This window comes from Delphinus delphis, chromosome 13 (assembly GCF_949987515.2).
Source record: "Delphinus delphis chromosome 13, mDelDel1.2, whole genome shotgun sequence".
NCBI classification, from domain to species: domain Eukaryota; kingdom Metazoa; phylum Chordata; class Mammalia; order Artiodactyla; family Delphinidae; genus Delphinus; species Delphinus delphis.
The window spans coordinates 1,035,978-1,052,354 of record NC_082695.1 but is presented as its reverse complement, the minus strand read 5'-3'; the positions used below and the strand labels follow the sequence as shown (position 1 = coordinate 1,052,354).

The 16,377-nt window shown below is 53.0% G+C and overlaps 1 protein-coding gene across 9 annotated transcripts in view; it reads left to right on the top strand.

Annotated features, from left to right (window-relative positions):
• Window positions 1-16,377, top strand: part of EP400 (E1A binding protein p400) — a 110,827-nt gene that overhangs the window by 35,852 nt on the left and 58,598 nt on the right. For 8 of the 9 annotated variants that reach the window (XR_009521660.1, XM_060027840.1, XM_060027839.1 and 5 more), the window contains 12 exons: window positions 315-422; window positions 931-1,292; window positions 3,375-3,668; window positions 4,257-4,442; window positions 6,404-6,544; window positions 7,335-7,413; window positions 8,097-8,146; window positions 8,491-8,548; window positions 9,368-9,457; window positions 13,617-13,724; window positions 14,653-14,843; window positions 15,083-15,260. Coding sequence is in view for 8 of the 9 variants with exons in the window: in XM_060027840.1 (XP_059883823.1) it covers window positions 315-422; window positions 931-1,292; window positions 3,375-3,668; window positions 4,257-4,442; window positions 6,404-6,544; window positions 7,335-7,413; window positions 8,097-8,146; window positions 8,491-8,548; window positions 9,368-9,457; window positions 13,617-13,724; window positions 14,653-14,843; window positions 15,083-15,260 (1,845 nt within the window). In the remaining variant the exon portion in view is untranslated. The remainder of the gene's footprint in view (window positions 1-314; window positions 423-930; window positions 1,293-3,374; window positions 3,669-4,256; window positions 4,443-6,403; window positions 6,545-7,334; window positions 7,414-8,096; window positions 8,147-8,490; window positions 8,549-9,367; window positions 9,458-13,616; window positions 13,725-14,652; window positions 14,844-15,082; window positions 15,261-16,377) is intronic. The other variant, XM_060027841.1, reaches the window with a different exon arrangement.

Here is a 16,377-nt window from a genome sequence, read left to right as displayed (position 1 = left end):
CTGGTTGTTGATCCTTTTCATATTAATTTGTAAGAGCTTTATGAATGTTGCCCGTTGTGTATGTTGCAGATAATTGTCTCTTAGGTTGACGCTTGTCCTTTGCCTTTTTTATGATGCTTTTCCTTATATTTACAAATTTTTAACGGAAAGAAATTATATTTATCAACCCTATCTTTTATGGCTTCTGCATTTTGGTTCATGCATAGAAAGGCCTCTCTGTTCAAAGATGATAAAAACACTTACACATGTTTTTTCTACTACTTTTGTGGTTTTATTTTTACATCAAACTGCACCTTTTCTGAAAATTATTCTAGAGCAGTCTAAGAGACCTCGACTCGAAGTGGGTCACCAAGGGGTAGTTTTCCAGCACCCAGGGGTGAATACAGGAGTTCCTCTCCAGCAGTTAATGCCGACAGTTCAAGGTAAGACCCAGCGCCAGAACTAGCTCTCTTAGCTCAGAAAGAGGGAGTCCAGAGAGGGCTTAAGGAAGCAGCAGCAGACTAAAACGTGTGCAGTCCAGGTAGCATATCTGAGGTGGTTTCTGCCATCGGGACGTTCCTCTGAGTCCCACTTCACACAGTATGAAGAAACCACTGGAGACCAGCTCTTGTCACTTTAGCGGAGCCGCACGTCCCACTGTCCTCAGCTTCTCTCCGGTTTTCCCTCCTGTGTTTTCTCTGACTTGCTGCTGTGGTAGGGACCCTGCGGTTATCCCGTGCCTGCTCTGCTTGATGCTAACGCGCAAAGGCCGAGGCCTTTCTTTCCTTTGTTGTGTGCTCATTTATCACGTTAGACCTAATACACAGAGATCTCCCACCAGGTAAACCTCCCGTTTGAGTGTGTGTGTTGCGAGCGCAGGGTCTGAGGCAGCCCTGGCCGGTGGAGTCCGAGCCCGGGAGTCAGGGCCGCTGGGTCTGCCCTCTGTTGCAGGGGGAATGCCACCCGCGCCGCAGGCTGCTCAGCTCGCCGGCCAGAAGCAGAGCCAGCAGCGGTACGACCCCTCCACGGGGCCCCCGGTGCAGAACGCCGCCAGCCTGCACACGCCGCCGCCGCAGCTGCCCGCCAGGCTGCCCCCGGCCGGCCTCCCCGCCGCGCCCCTGCCGCCGGCGCTGCAGTTCCCCCCGCAGCCGCAGACGGCGGAGCCGCAGACCCCGCTCCCGGTGCCGGTGAAGACGCAGCCGCCAAACGCCCCCGCCCCGGCGCCCCCGCCTGGACAGCTCCCCGCGGCCCTCCACGTCCCGGTGCCCGCGAAGGCGCAGATGCAGGCCCCTCCGCTCCCGTCCCAGCCGCAGGTACTCCGGGCCCCTGCCGTTCCCCGAGCTAGAGGTGGAAGAAGAGACAGGCTGTGTGCTGGACGGGATGGCGCCCAGCTGGGTAACTCCTTCTCTCCCAGTGCTTCGCTCTCCACCGTGCAACAGTCAGTTCAGTAGCTGCAACGTAAATTTACTGTGCAGTTGTAGTTATTGTTGTTAAAATGTCAGAAAACGACACGATTCTGAGTGCTGCCCTCGGCACAGGGAGCCACGCACAGGGCACGGTGGCCCTGGTCCCACCTGATGTGCCGAGTAACGCGAGGTCATAGGAGCGAAGGCCTGGGGGCAGTGGGGCTCCTATGAGCCTGACCGTCTGCCAGGCTCTGTCCACGGTGCCTCCCCCGGACACTCCACTCCACCAGCGTGGGTGAGGCTGCTTTCCAGGCTTGATACACGTTTCCAGGGTTTATAATGCCCCTCCTCGTCCACAAATTAACTTCACCCAGACGTCTTTTTGAACGTGTACTGTAGACCACGTGGGGCCCCTGAGGAGCAGTGCGTTTGTGAAGCATGGGTCTGGGGCACCAAAGGGGCCAGAGGCAGTGTTTTCAGAGGCTTGTCTCAGCAGCGTGTGGTCAGCCGCTTAGGAAAACCTCCCCTTCCTCTCCCCTCTCCCTCGTTAACAAGGAGATTTCCTAGCTGGGCTCGGAGTTCGAGTTCTTCTGGTGATTGTAGAAGTTTGCTTTCATGTAAGGATGTTACCTTTCACTCACCGCCTGCCAGGTGCAAGGCGCGGTGATGGGCACTTCCGGGCCATTATTTGCTCTCCTCTACCTGGCAGCCCTCTGTGGTAGAATCTTTATCACGCCCATTAGCTATGGAAAGACGGAGGCCAGAGAGGCCAGATAACTTGGCACGGTTGGTCAGCCAGTGCTGGAGGGGCTGTGGCTGGCCCCCTGGGTTGATTCTGGAGCCTTCTGTGCGCCTTGGGAAGGAGTACCCCCTCCCCCGCCAGGGCGCTGAGCTTCTTGGGCCTCCGCGGGCTTGAGGGTTCCATGGAAGTGAGGCTCTCTGTTTTGAATACTGTCATTGAGGCTGGTACCGACCTCATGCAGCACTGACGTTTTTCTTGGGTTTCTTTCCCGCCCTTTTTGTCAACGGTGTGAGCTGTGGGATGTGATTTTAGAAGAAGCTCCTTACAGAAGCCGTGGAATTTTGTTCCTTCCAGATTGGGCGGGGCCGGCAGTCTTCTTCTGTAAAGGGCCACAGAGAGGGAGTGTAATGATTTCAGGGTTTGCAGGCCGTATGCTTCCTGTTGAGTTGCTCAGCTCCGCCGCTGAAGCTGAGAGCAGCGCCAGGGCCCACAGATGAGTGGCCGTGGCCTGTGGAACTCTCCCAAAGTGTGTGGCCAGCCACAGTTTACCGACCGCTGAGGTGGAGGAAATCTCCTTAGAGGTGGGCGGAGAAGCTGTGCGCCGTGAGGGGCCCGGCCTTGGCCGCGGTGTCTCGTCCGCACCGCGGGTTATAAACGTGCCGCGTGCGCGTCGCTCTGTCCTCAGGCCTCCTGGCGCGGCAGGGCCTTGGCTTCCCTGCTCTCTGTCCCCCCACTTCCTCGCGGCTGGAACTCCCGTGTGAATCTAAGCTCCCCTTGGGCCCAGGGAGGGCTGGGCGGAGGGGCGCCTCAGCTTTACAAGCTCGGCTCTCGGGACGGCACAGAGGAGGGTTTCTAACCTTCCAGCTTGCCCACCGCGAGAGGGCCGCGTGGAATTTGTCTTTGCCCTTCAGAGAACAGGTGCACGGTGAGCATTTGGTACTTCTCAGTTAAGAAGTTTCTACAATTAAAAATTCTAAAAAATTACTTGAAAAAGCAAAAAAAAAAAAAAAACAAACCCGACGTAAGACCATATGTGAAGGCACCGTTTACAGGGAGCTCTGATGTGGCTTTGTGGACTAACAGGGCTTCTTCTCTTCTGTAGACACGGTTAGTCTGCGTGGCCCTGTGGTCCGCAGTAGGCCCACTGGTCAGTCTGCGCTGCTGGGGAGAGGGAGGGGCATTGCACAGGGGCCTCCAGCCAGCCTGTGGGTTCCGGGCACGGCGCTGAGCCCTGTTTTCCCTGCCAGACGGCGGCGCCACCCAGACCGCCCATGGACCCCGCCCAGCCCTGCCCGCGGCCGCTGCCCTCCGCCTCCTCTGCCTCGACCGTTGTCCCCGCCAGTGGCTCAGGCCCGGGGCCTTCGCCTGCCCGGGCCTCCCCGGTGAACAGACCCTCCCCGGCAGCCAAGTCGCTGTCTCCGGTCATCGCCCGCTCCCCAGGGGCAGCCGTGTCAGCGCCCCCGAAACCACAGAGCCCCGCTCAGAATGCCGCTGCCCCCCACGACGGTTCTCAGGACAAGCTGGCAGAACAGATAGCGCTGGTAAGTGCGCCTGAAGAAGCTCTTGAAAGTGCTCAAGAAGAGCTCACCGTATACTCCAGCCTGTGGAACGCGTGTGCTTTCACTTTCTAAGGGGGCAGTAGTATAAGACGGAACACCTGATAGTAAGGTTTGTGATCCGGAGAAACCAAGATTAAAACCGCGTAGTTGGCCCTGTCCTGCCGGAGGGGCAGCTAGACTGGTGTGGAGAAGGTCTTTTCTGTGCTGGTGTCAGCAGTCGGGGGGAGGGGGTTGTGGGGTGCAGGCTGAGAGCTCAGAGCCCTCGGGAGGCTGCCCAGGCCAGTGCAGCTCACGGCCTGCACCTAGTGAGCGTTTGCTGTTTGTCGGGCGACTGAGCAGTTATTTGTAAGTGCTCCGCCGTGAGCGCTGGCCTGGGAGCTCTGTCCTGGGTTTCCAGGATGAGACTCCCGGGGGTCGCACGCCCTTGCCTCTGCCCTCTCGTAGAGCCTTGTTCAGCAACTCTTCTTTGTTGCTGAGACTTCCACGTAGCAGGGTCGCACTGACTGGGGTGTGCGTCGGTGGCTTGCACTTAAACTGTGCCGGACGTCTTCCACCCCGTGCTCCTTGCAGGAGAACCAGATCCATCAGCGGATAGCAGATTTAAGGAAGGAAGGCCTGTGGTCCCTCAGACGGCTGCCCAAGCTGCAGGAGGCCCCGCGGTCCAAATCGCACTGGGACTACCTGCTGGAGGAGATGCAGTGGATGGCCACAGACTTCGCCCAGGAGAGGAGGTGGAAGGTGGCCGCTGCCAAGAAGGTGGGTTTGAGACACAGGCCACCGCGGTGCCCAGGGGCCATCAAGCAGCGCCAGGGGCTTAAGTGTGCGGACGGAGGTCTCCCAGCCCCACTTTCTAAACGGTTTTTCTTCTTAAATTTTTATTTATTTGGCTATGTTGGCTCTCTAGTTGTGGCACACAGGCTCCAGAGCGCATGGGCTCTGTAGTTGGCGGCGCGTGGGCTCTCTAGTTGAGGTGCGCAGGCTTAGTTCCCCCGCGGCATGTGGGATCTTAGTTCCCCAACCAGGGATCGAACCTGCGTCCCCTGCATTGGAAGGCGGATTCTTAAGCACTGGACCACCAGGGAAGTCCCTCTAAAGAGTTTCTGGACTTACGATGTATCTGAAGAACGTTTTGCTGCTATTTAGAAAGTAGCTGCTGCGTTGCTTCATTTCTGAGGGCTGTCCCCAGTGCTCTAGCGTGGACTGCTGGGAACAGACACAGGCCCTTCTGCTGCAGTTCTGTCCTGGGATTTGGGTTCTTTTTCTGGCCAGTTTTGCCCGGCAGTTGGCATGAGGATGCCTGCAGCCCCCCAGATCCAGGCTGAGAGTAGGAAGGGGGAAGAGGCCAGGTGGCTGGCTTGGCAGCTCGGGCACTCATCCCGGCCCTCTGGCTCCCCGCAGCCTGCCTGCTCCGTGTTGCCTGGTCTTCCGGTCCAGCTTCTCTCCAGTTCTGGCTCAGAATTTATTACCTTCTCTCTGCTCCCAAAGTAGGCACCCAGCCTGGGGTGGGACCTCTAGGAGATGCTACTGCTAAAGCTGGCAGTGTGGAAAGTGACAGATTTCTAGGGCTCTTGGGTCCCAGAGTAGAGCAGCTGCCCTTGCGTACGTGTACATAGCTCCAGGCCCAGCTGCTTCTTCCTCCATCACTGTGTGTCTTTATTCCTCGGGACCTGGATGCTGCCTTCATATTTCCTATACTCTCAGGACTGGGGATTGATCCTGTGTGCCTGGCCTGTCCACCTCCCTCCTCTGAATTCTCCCCCTTGCTTTCCCCACGTAGTTTTGGAAGAGCGAGGCCGAGACCAAGGGGGTAACAGCAGGGTCTGAGTGTAAAGGGTCTTTAATCAGATTCATGTGTATTTAAGAAAAAAACCAGATCGCTCCTTAAACATTTCCTTTTTCACGAAAGTTGATGGTCCTGAGCATGTGGACGCAGGGCTGGACAGGGCAGTGGCCAGGGCCGAGGGGCAGGGACGGACGCCGAGCGGTGGGACTGAGAGGCAGCTGAGCTGGGGGCCGCGGCTGCGCGCTGTGCTGCCCCTCCTCGCGCCGTCCCTCTACCCCCGGGAGCCGGCGGCTTTGTGCGAGGGGTGCGCGCTGACCAGCACAAGGCCCTGGGAGTCCTGTGCTGGGCGGCCGCCTCGGGGGCATCCCAGAGCTGAGGGGCTGGCAGCTCCGCTGCACTCGGAACTCAGGATGTGTCCCTTTCTGAGTTACTTCTCTGCACCTTTTGGAGGTACAGCTGGTGAGGAGGTAAAGAGTAGAAATTCTGGAAAGCGGTTTGGCAATTTAAAGCAAAAGCCTTAAAACATGTGAATTATCCCAACCCAACTTTTTTAATCCTAGGAGTTAAATCTGGCTGCGTTCACGCAGTGGAAATGATACGTATTAAAGATGACTTTGATCTGTGTTGATTGATGGAGAGACGTTACTCCTATTAAAGGGGGAAAGGACGACTGTAGCACAGTATGATATTCCATTTTGGAGGAAAATATGTGTATTTGGTAAAATAACACTCGTAGGAAGGCCAGGCAGACCGTCGGCGGTGGCTTGCACGGGGTCAGCCTTTTTCCCGCCGCCCGTAGAGCAGGCGAGGGTGTGTCTCTCTGGGCATTATATGGAGTTACGGGCCGAGAAGATTTTAAAGAAACGTTATGTATCTTTTTTCTGCTAGCATGACACAGCGCACAACGTAAAATTCTTGGACTTTCATTTACTAGCTTGTCAGAACTGTAGTGCGTCATCACGAAGAGAAGCAGCTTCGGGAGGAGCGGGGAAGGAGAGAAGAACAGAACCGATTGAGACGAATAGCTGCGTCAACTGCTAGAGAAATAGAATATTTTTGGTCAAATATTGAGCAGGTAAATTCTGAGATTTTGATGGGCTCCTGGGAGCACAGACTGTGTCGGGGTTGCTGAGGCGGCCTTCTGAGCCCAGCCTGCCCGTGCCATGGGGAAATCCCACAGGTGGAGCCTGTGGCGTCGTTTGGAAAGGCGGGTGCCCGCACTTCCTGGGCACCTCTGGGCTGTTGGCTCATCAGGAGACCTGGTTCTGCCTCTGTGTTTCTCTTTGTGCATCGAAATCCCCATCAGCCGTGGCCTGCGCGCTCTGTGGTGTCTGGGAGCCTTCCTGAGGGGCCCTTCCGGTAGTTCTGTTTAGTATTGGCGCAGGTCACTAAAAGCTGCTTAGTTCCGGAGTGGCTTGCTCTGTCTCTCGCTTCCTTTTCGTAAAAATTCTCTTCTTACCGTCTGACAGAATTTGGGCAGGATGCAGTTGACACAAAATAATGAAAGAGGACCAAACTGAACATTTCTCTTTGGACAGCGTGGGGGGTTAGGGTTGCCAACCCTACGTGCAGCTGAAAATCTGCACACAGCTCGTCATCTGCCCGCTGCATCTGCGGTGCCATGGCTGCGGCTGTAGCTAGCCGCAGACCGTGCAGCTCTGTAGGGTTTACTACCGGAGAAAATCTGAGTACCAGTGGACCTGCACAGTTCAAATCCACGTTGTCCAAGGGTCAGCTCTAATCTGAAATGGGGTTGGGACAGCTGTGGCTGTGCTTTTGGCCTACGTGTGCGAGTTTTAATGTTTTCATATATAGAACTTGTATTTCTTAGTAACGCGCTTATTTATTTAACTCTTTGCATTTAGGTTGTGGAAATAAAACTACAAGTAGAATTAGAAGAAAAAAGGAAAAAGGCTTTAAATTTCCAGAAAGTCTCCCGGAAAGGTATGATTACTTTTTAAAAAGCCTTCCCCTTTTGCGGGCTGTGTTTGCTCGATTTTCTGCTCACCGTCGCCTTGTGACATCGTGGCTTCCCGTGGAGCCTCCCCGGCGAGGCTGTTTACTCAGCAGCCTGGTCCTGGCATTTCAGTTCTTCTGAGATTCGCTAGTATGAATCAATAAGCCCCAGGGTGACCAACTTTGGGGGGCTCTCAGGATTGAGGTTCTGAGCCTGTCCCCTGTGTCCCCGGAGAGTGAGATGAACTCCCCCGGCTTTGCCCCCCGCCCCACCGCGGTCCCCGCGTCTAGGCATCGTGCTGCTCCCACGGCGCTCAGCAGTAGCTACCCCATCACTGGAAACCTGGGGAGGGGGCGGGGAGGATTCCTCCCTTTTACTGATGAGGAAACTGAGGTGAAGGAGGTGGTCCCTGTTGAGAGTCACGGAGCTCTAAGATTATGCAAGTCATGAGCGAGAAGCTTTGCCAGGTTGGAGACTCTAGGTTCCTGCTGAAGCCGAGAGCGGGCGTGGCGGTGTGGCTGTGCCGCCCTGCGTCGCAGAGGGGAGGTGGGACCCGCCTTGCTGTCCTCTGCTCTCCTTGGGGGGCGGGCACAGGTGCCCATGGTCGTGTGAGGAGCATCACCTCCTCCACTGCCTTAGTGAAAGCGAATCGCGTTACCTGTCTCTTTAGGTAAAGAGTCGAGACCTACAGGGCTTGATGCGTTACGGGAAAGCTTTGTGGTGAGTTCGGGACTGTCGCGTCGCTGTGCGAGGGGGTGTCTGTGTGCAGGAAGTCGTAGGCATGAATAGCGTTCTCTCGCTGGAGAGCAGTCCCCCTTGGGCCTACAGCTGGTTCTTTCCAGCTTCAGCCTCACCTGGGTGTTAACCTTGGTGGTTTGGGGAGAGCAGACGTGGGTTTCGTCTTGCTTTCCCGCAGCCTCCTCCCCACCTTTGTGGTGTCTGCCGTGGACACGCCTGGCACGGCCTCCCAGGTCCTCCCGGTTGCATGTTGACTACAGTTCTGCTCTGGGTTCTCATTCTGTGTTTTCAGATCTCACGCTTATGATTTGTGTTCTGTGTCACAGGATTCGGGGATACCTGGAAGAAAAAGAAAAGCAAGCACATCTTTAACCGATGATGAAGGTCTGTCCCCCTGGTGCTTTGGCTGTCTGCAGGGCTCTCTGAACGCGCAGCTGGAGAGCTCACTCGGTGCTGCCGGGGCGTCGAGGACCGCCTGGACCGTGAGAGTCCGGTGGCTCGGTGGCTTATGCTCTTGGGGGCCGGGGGCCTTGGTGGATGGTGGGGTTTTGCAGTGGAGAGACGCGGAGTTGGATTGTGGAGGAGGGAAGGTGTCGGACCGTGTGCGTGCGTGCGCACGCGTGTGCCTTTCGTCGGTAGGGAGGAGAGGCAGTGCGTGTTGGGGGCAGGAGTCAGCGGGAGGGAAGGCGTGCCATGGTGAGGGCTCAGCTCAGGTGGAGAGGTGGCCCGAGAGTGGGTGGGACTCTTAGCCACCAGGAGCCGGCTGTGGGGTTGCAGGGCTGGAGGTGCCGGACAGGAGCTGAGCTCGGGGAATCCTCAGCTGGGCAGGGGCTGGGGCCTCTGAAATGGGCGATGATGAATTCATAGTGACACCGAACAACGTGCTTGTGGGTCTTTCTGTAGTGGGCTCTGCAGGTGGACAGGAAGTTCCACATCACTCCCTGTTTGGGCCTGAGTAGGATGTGATGAAAACCGGCCTCTATTTCACACTGTGAAATGGAAGAGAAAGTATAAAGTGTGGTCCCTTGTTTTTTGCTTACTTAATAAACTGTCACTTCCAGATTTAACCTGAGAAATTAGGACTTAGTTTTCACTTCTCTGATGGCTGTGCATGACAGCTTTGGAGCCTTGTAGCGTTTCTTGAGTAATTGCGAGGAAGATGCCGTGGGGTCTCTCGCTGACCTTTGATGGTGGCCATTCCAGTGGAAGACGAGGAGGAGACGATTGCAGAGGAAGAGGCGCTGGAGGGGGCTGCGGACCACCAGGCGGAGCTGTTGGAGTTAGCCAGAGAAGGTGGGCTCCGAGCGGCTTCCTGCGATGCTCTATTAAACATTTATTGAAACACACACGTAAGGTATGAAAACCGCAATAGGTTGCATGCGGTGTAAGCGGCCACGCCACCCAGTGTAGGAGAGAGCGCCATTCTGCCTCTGCCCTTGTCCCAGCGGGTGACTGCGGCCTGGATCTTGGCGTTTATCATTCCTTCCACTCAGTTTCCCCTTCCCCCTGCGTGAATCCTGAACGTACCGCTTTGTTTGGGTCTTAGAACTTGGTATAAACGGAATCACTCTGGAGGCTCACCCGCTGGCCTTTCTCAGTTCCGTTTCCGAGTTTCGTCCTCGTGGAGGTGTGTTGCTACAGAATCAGTGCCCACGGCTGAATGGTGGTCTGTGTGTGCATGTGTCACGGGTTAGCGGTTGTGCTGTTGGTGGGCAGTTCGGTGGTTTCCCTGCATTCGCCCTCACAGGCGGCGCTGCCTGCAGCACTCTTGTGTGTCCTGTGCACACATGCTTGGGCGTCTGTGCTCAGAGCAGGGGGGCCGGCTTGCAGGGCGTGCACACACGAGGCGGCGCTCCGCCGTGGTTGGAGTGCTGGGCCGGGCCCTGCGTCCCAGGAGCGCCTGGTGGTGTCTGCCTGTGGTGGGGGAGTGTGACCCACGAGGCGCAGCGTCTTCTCACAGCTGTCCTCGCCCCCTTGGTTTTGGGTTTTCTTTTCTGTACTGACTCTGGGTGTTCTTCCTGTGTTCTGGACACGTTTCCTTGTCAGTGACGTGTGTCCTAGTAACCTTTTTCCAGTCTGGGGTGGGTCTTCCTTCTCTTTATGGTGCCTTTTGAGGAACAGGTGTTCTTAATTTTAGTGTAGTTGAGTTTGTCCGTGTTGTTTAAAAGAAATTTTTTTAACCTCAGGATCAAAAGGATGTCTTTGTGCATTGTCTAAAAATTTTTGTTTTATGCTCGTATCAATGTTTGTAATCCACCAAGAATCACTTTTGTCTCTAGTGTGAAATAAGAGTGCAGCTTCTTCTTTTTTCCCCAAATGGTTCACTAACTCTCCCCGTGCCATTTGAAAAGGGCATCGTTCCTCAGTGATGCTCAGTGCCGGCTCACGTGTTAGTCACGTTTTCCTGAGACGCACGGCTCTTTCTGGGACCTTCATTGTTTTACTGGTCAGTTTGTACCAATACCACACTCCCTTGATTACTCTAGCTTTATAATAATTCTTGAGGCGTAGCTAGGTCAGTCCTTCTGCCTTATTCTTTTTTAGGAGAGCTTTGACTAATTTGGGTCTATTTCAGATGCAGCTCAGAATCAGTTTATCAAGTTTCAGAGAAAAACTGCTTGGGGATTTTGATTCAAATGTGGTTGAATTAGTGGGTGTTTGGTGAGAATTGCATCTCTATGAAGAGCTTTTCCAACCTATGATCAAAGTAGCCTCTCGGTTTACTTAGATCTCCTTCAATCGCTTCCGCTAACATTTTATGGTTGCGTATTTTTATTAGATTTATTTCTAGGTGCATTATATTTTTTGAAGTTGTAATCAGTGGTTTTTTTTTCAGATTACGTTTTAATTTGTTGCTGGTCTGTAGAAATGCAGTTGATTTTTATGTACTGATCTTAAATCCAGCAGCTGTGCTAAATTCTCACATTACTTCATCCCTGAAGAATAACAGTGTTTTCTCTATAACCCTGGTCCTTCTATTGCCGTTCCTTGCAATGAAGTGTAGAGATAGAGGTGCTGGCGGTGGGCACCTTCGGCTTGTTCTTTTGTTTTTGGCTGCACCACACAGCTTGTGGGATCTTTAGTTCCCCGACCAGGGATTGCACCCGGGCCCTCAGCAGTGAAAGCATGTGGAGTCCTAACCGCTGGACCGCCAGGGCATTTCCCGGCCTTCGGCTTGTTCTTGATTTGAGAGGGACATTTTCACCCGGCAAGGCAGCAGCTTGTGGCGGTTGGTCACGACTGCTTGGTTCAAATCCAGTGTTCTGTTTTCTCTTCTCTTAGCCTTTGAGCTACACCTTGTCTTGCATTCTTGTTGCAGGCCTTCCTGATTCTTGTGTGCATCCCTGACTTGGTAGAGTCTGTGTTAACTTGGAGCTGCTCTACCCCTTCCTGTAGGGCAGGAATTGGGAGCAGCCCGGCCGGGTGCTTCTGGCTCGGGTCTCACGGAGATGCGGCCGCCAGCAGGCCCAGCCTCCGGTCCACCCCTGCTGGCCCCCTAGCTGGCCGGGTGGATGGTTGTTGGCGGGCGAGCCCAGTCCCCCTACACGGGGACTTCTCTGGGTGGCTGTTCGAGCGTCCTCAGGATGGGGTGGCACGGTGGCTGGTGTCCCCCCCCACAGCAGGCGATCGCCCTGGTTATCCCTGGCCACTCAGGGGAACTGACCAGGCTGTGACCGCAGGGAGCCGTGTCACCGGGGCACATCTTCGTCCATTCACTGGGGTGCCTCTTCCTGGTCGGGTCTCCTCTCGTGCCCCTCATGAACCTTTCAGCACTTTCTTTATGAAGATGTTGTGAATTTTTTAAAACCTAAATTCTAAGTATTTAAATACTTTCTGTCTAAAGAAGTATAGAAATACTTTCTGTCTAAATAGAATCTTCTTTCCCATTATATCTTCAAACCAGTTTATACGTGTGAAGGCTGTTGATTCCTGTGAGTTGTTTGTTCCAAGACACCTTACGAATTATCTTATTCTTGAGGTAGTTTTTCAGTTGTTTCTGCTGTTTTTCTTTTTTTCCTACTTTGATAGTCATTATATGATGTATATGTACATTTCCCTGCATTTTGTTATGAAAACATGCAAACAGAAAAGTTGAAGAACCTTATTACGAACGCCCATACACCCGCCGCCTCCCTTCCACGATTGGTCTTCGCTTTATCACGTATCTACCTATCAGCCCCATATGATGAATAGTTTAAATCATGAGCAAGTGAAGTCACTGGATTATAAGTCTTAAACGAAGAGAGCCCTTAATGCTGTTCTTTTGGGGTACTTCTCTGTGGCGTTTGTTACTTTGACCACAGATTTTAGTGACATACGGTGTACGTGCAGAAAGGCTCATGTATCACGGGTACACAGCTCACAGCGTTCGTTGCCTTGTTATATATAACACCCAGTGGAACTGTGTTTGAATACCAACCTGGGTCCAAGTTTCCGATTACTCCCCTGGACAGACCCATGGAGTGGGAAATAGTGACGTCAGAGGGCATGAAATTTAAAGCTCTTCAGCTTTTCACACTGGTTTCCAGAAAAGTTAAGCCTGTTCGTACCATCACCCGCCGTGGTGAGACTGTTCGATTCATTGTGCTCATCCAGCATTACGGTTGTAAGGTGGTTGCCATGCAGTGGGGGATGCACTGCGCACTGGTTTCTGGAGGTGCTCAGTTAAAGAGATACTTCATGAGCCCTTTATAGAGTGTTTTGTGTGTGAGACAGCTCCATGTCCCTCGCCCACTGGGCTTCCGTGTGGTGGGCTGTTTGATCAGTTAGGGTGAGCTCTTTATACAAAAAGTCTATAGCAATATTTTAACATCTTTTTTGAACATTTTTTGTTTTATTTTTACTTTTACTTGATGTTTCGTATGTTTATGTCTCATCTCCTCTGATTATTTCTATCGTGGTATTTTTATATTTTCATTTATTAATCTGTAGATTTTACTGTACATTTATTAAGATTATTTCAGGAATATTTGTACCTTTATGAATAAAAGTTGAGTTTCTTCATTTCAAAGATTCTCATCTTTATAAAGAAAAGGTCGTATATCTTGTATCAGTAACGGGCAATCATTATTCGTTTTTGGAAAAAGATAAATGTGCTTTTAGAAAATACATACAGTTTCCAAGGAGTTAATTTAAAGCTAGGAAAAGGGATATACGTTTGACCCCTGAACAACACGGGTGTGAACTGCACAGGTCCACTTACTTACACGTGGAGTTTTTCCAATAGTAAACACTCCAGTGGTGCACGATCCACGGCTGGTCGGGTGTGGAGGAACCTCGCACAGGGAGAGCAGACTAGTTACACTCGGGTTTTCCACTGCAGGGTCGGCAACGCTGACCCCTGAGTTGTTCAAGGTCAACTGTATATGAAAGGGCCCTTCTCCTGACTGTGTTTTCTTCCCTGCTGACACTATTGGTGTAAAATAATCTTTCTTCCTACAATCCTTTCCAGCTGAATTGCCCTTAATTGATTTGATGAAGTTGTATGAAGGTGCCTTTCTGCCGAATTTCCAGTGGCCCCAACCTAAACCTGACAGTGAAGAGACAAGTGAAGACGAAGGTCTGTTTTAACATCTTTGAAGAATTCAGCTTTGAAAACAAAAGCCAAAATACTTAACAGAGGAAGGGTGCTTAAAACAGAGTTTAAGAATTACCTTCACTCCTTTCAGTCTGATAAAAAGTTGAAAATATATTTAATATGAAAGTTTATATTAATAGTTTCATTAAATTCTGTGCTTTTTATTTTTATTGGTTAACTTGGCATAATTATCAGAGTACTTGATCAAGTTGTGAACAATGTAGAAATACTCTTCTCCAGATTTATACACATTTTACGGGCCTAGGTTTTATCATTTATCCAGGCTGTGCTGTGTTTGTTTAATTTAACACACCCAGTTTAAGGACTTTACTTGACTTTTATTGGAGTTCCAAGGAGGTACACAGACTACGCCCGGAAGAGTCCACGTGTTGTTTTCATCCCCCCTGTTCTGGTCCATAGACGTGGCTGCCTGCGGGGGGCAGCAAGGGAGGGGCCCAGAAGATTCTGCGGGGAGGCCAGGGCTTGCCGGACCCCACGCTGCAGCAGGACTCCAGGGGGGGCTGGTGGCCCCCTTGCTTGCCCAGACTAGGATGCTTCTGATCCTTCCATTCTTGGTGGTGGAGGGCAGTCACTAAACCCTTAGATGGCTGTAAATCTCTGGGTGATACTAGCTCCTGATGCTGCACAGACATTTTCCAACTTCACCCAAGGGCCTTCCAGAGCGGTCCTACAAACTCCATAAGAGTTTGTACCTGTTTATCTGGATACATTGTTAACTATCTAAAGTGGATTAAAAACTTGCTGCTCAATTCTGTCTTTGAAGTGTTTGGGTTCTAGCAACTCCTTTTCTTTTTTCTCTTCTCTCTCTTTTTTTTGTCATGTTAAGTGGCCTCATAATACTATCACAGCCTCTCAAACCTCACAAATCCCGTTTTTCCATTGATCACAGACATGGAAGACTGCTCGGGTGACCGGGAGAGCCGGAAGGGTGTGGTTCTCATCGACTCGCTGTTCATCATGGACCAGTTTAAAGCCACAGAGAGAGTGGTTGTCGGGAAGCCTCACGCAAAGGACATCGCGGAAGTGACCGCTGTGGCCGAAGCCATCCTGCCCAAGGGCAGTGCTCGGATCAGCACCGCGGTGAGCCGCTGCGCCCTGTGTGAGGGGGTGTCTCTGTTAAGGGGAAAAGCTACCTCCTTCCAAACGAGCTCTTTATCCCAACGGCAGAAGTTGTCAGGAAAAACAATTAAGGATCTTTCTTTTCCTGTTATCTGTAAATCATCTTTGTGGCTTTCCAGTAGGCTTATCATATGAGTGATCTGACAACAGTTGTAATTGTTGTTCTGAGATGTGCCTGTTGGGCCCGTCTGCCCCTGCAGGTGAAGTTGAACGCTCCGGCTCTTCTGTACGGCGCCCTCAGAGATTACCAGAAGATTGGCCTGGACTGGCTGGCCAAGCTCTACCGGAAGAACCTCAATGGCGTATTGGCAGATGAAGCTGGGCTTGGTAAAACAGTGCAGATCATTGCTTTTTTTGCCCACCTAGCCTGTAATGAAGGTAAGAGCTTGTTGTTTTTTGAACAGTTCGTATTTGCTGAAACTGAACCATAGGCAGTGCATCTGGCGTGAGGGTGGGGAGAGGCCTTTATTCTCTGCTCCTTTGTTCCGTGCTCTGGTCCAGACTCAGAGAACTGGGCTCAGAGGCACTCATCACTGGAACAAACAAAGCACTCGTTCACAACAAACACTAGATCGAGTAACTCACCATTTTTCAAAGTCTAACGTAATATAAGACCCAGCAGGCTGTGTGACTGGGGCTTTGTGACTTCCAGGCCGCAGGGTCTCTGCGCTACTTCACGTTGGCATGAGTCCTCGTGGCCGGGCTCTCCCCTTGGGCTGCCCGTGGGCTGACGGGTGCGCGTCCCCCGTGGCGTGATTGGTCGCCCTGCCGAGGCCCATCGGCGCCTTCCCTGTGCTGTGGCGCAGGCCCTCCTGTCTCTCTGCTGGATCCCGCCACCCCTGGAGCCTTGCGAGGGCTCGGCGTCTGTGCAGCAGCAGAGGGATGGGGTGCCCGCACTCCGCGGCAGGCCGTGCCCTCGCCCCGGACGTCTGCCTCCTCACCCCTCGGCTCTTCCAGCTCGCACAGACGTTCAGCCTTCGGCCCCCGTTCACTGCCCTCCGCTTGGCTGTGGGCCTGGCGCCCGCCTGCTCCCCGCCTGTGCTGTGGGGCTGTGGACGAGCCTGTGTGCGTCTCTAACATGGGACAGGGGCTTACAGGCTTCCTCCCGCGAGGGAAGTGTCCCGTAGCACCGGGGGTAGGGGAGCAGGAACCTCGCGTTCCAGCACGTGGCCAGCTCCTGAGGAAGCACAGGCCTCCACCTTCATCTCCGTGTCACAGCTTCAGTAGCGGGGGGGGCCCCTCGAGTTTAGGGGGAGTCGGCACCCTGAGTCGGCTGGATGGAGATTCCTTCAGCCCTGGGATCGTTTCTTCCTCCCCGGCCCCTCTAAATTCCTTCACAGTTACCTTAGCGTCTTTAGTAAATAACTCTTCTTTGCCCTTGGTTTTGAAAGCTTACTTGATCTTACCTCTAGTACAAATGGATCAACTTTGAGGCCTTATTTCCTTGTGCTAATATGTTTGTTTTTGACCCAGTACCACAAAGTGTACGATGTAG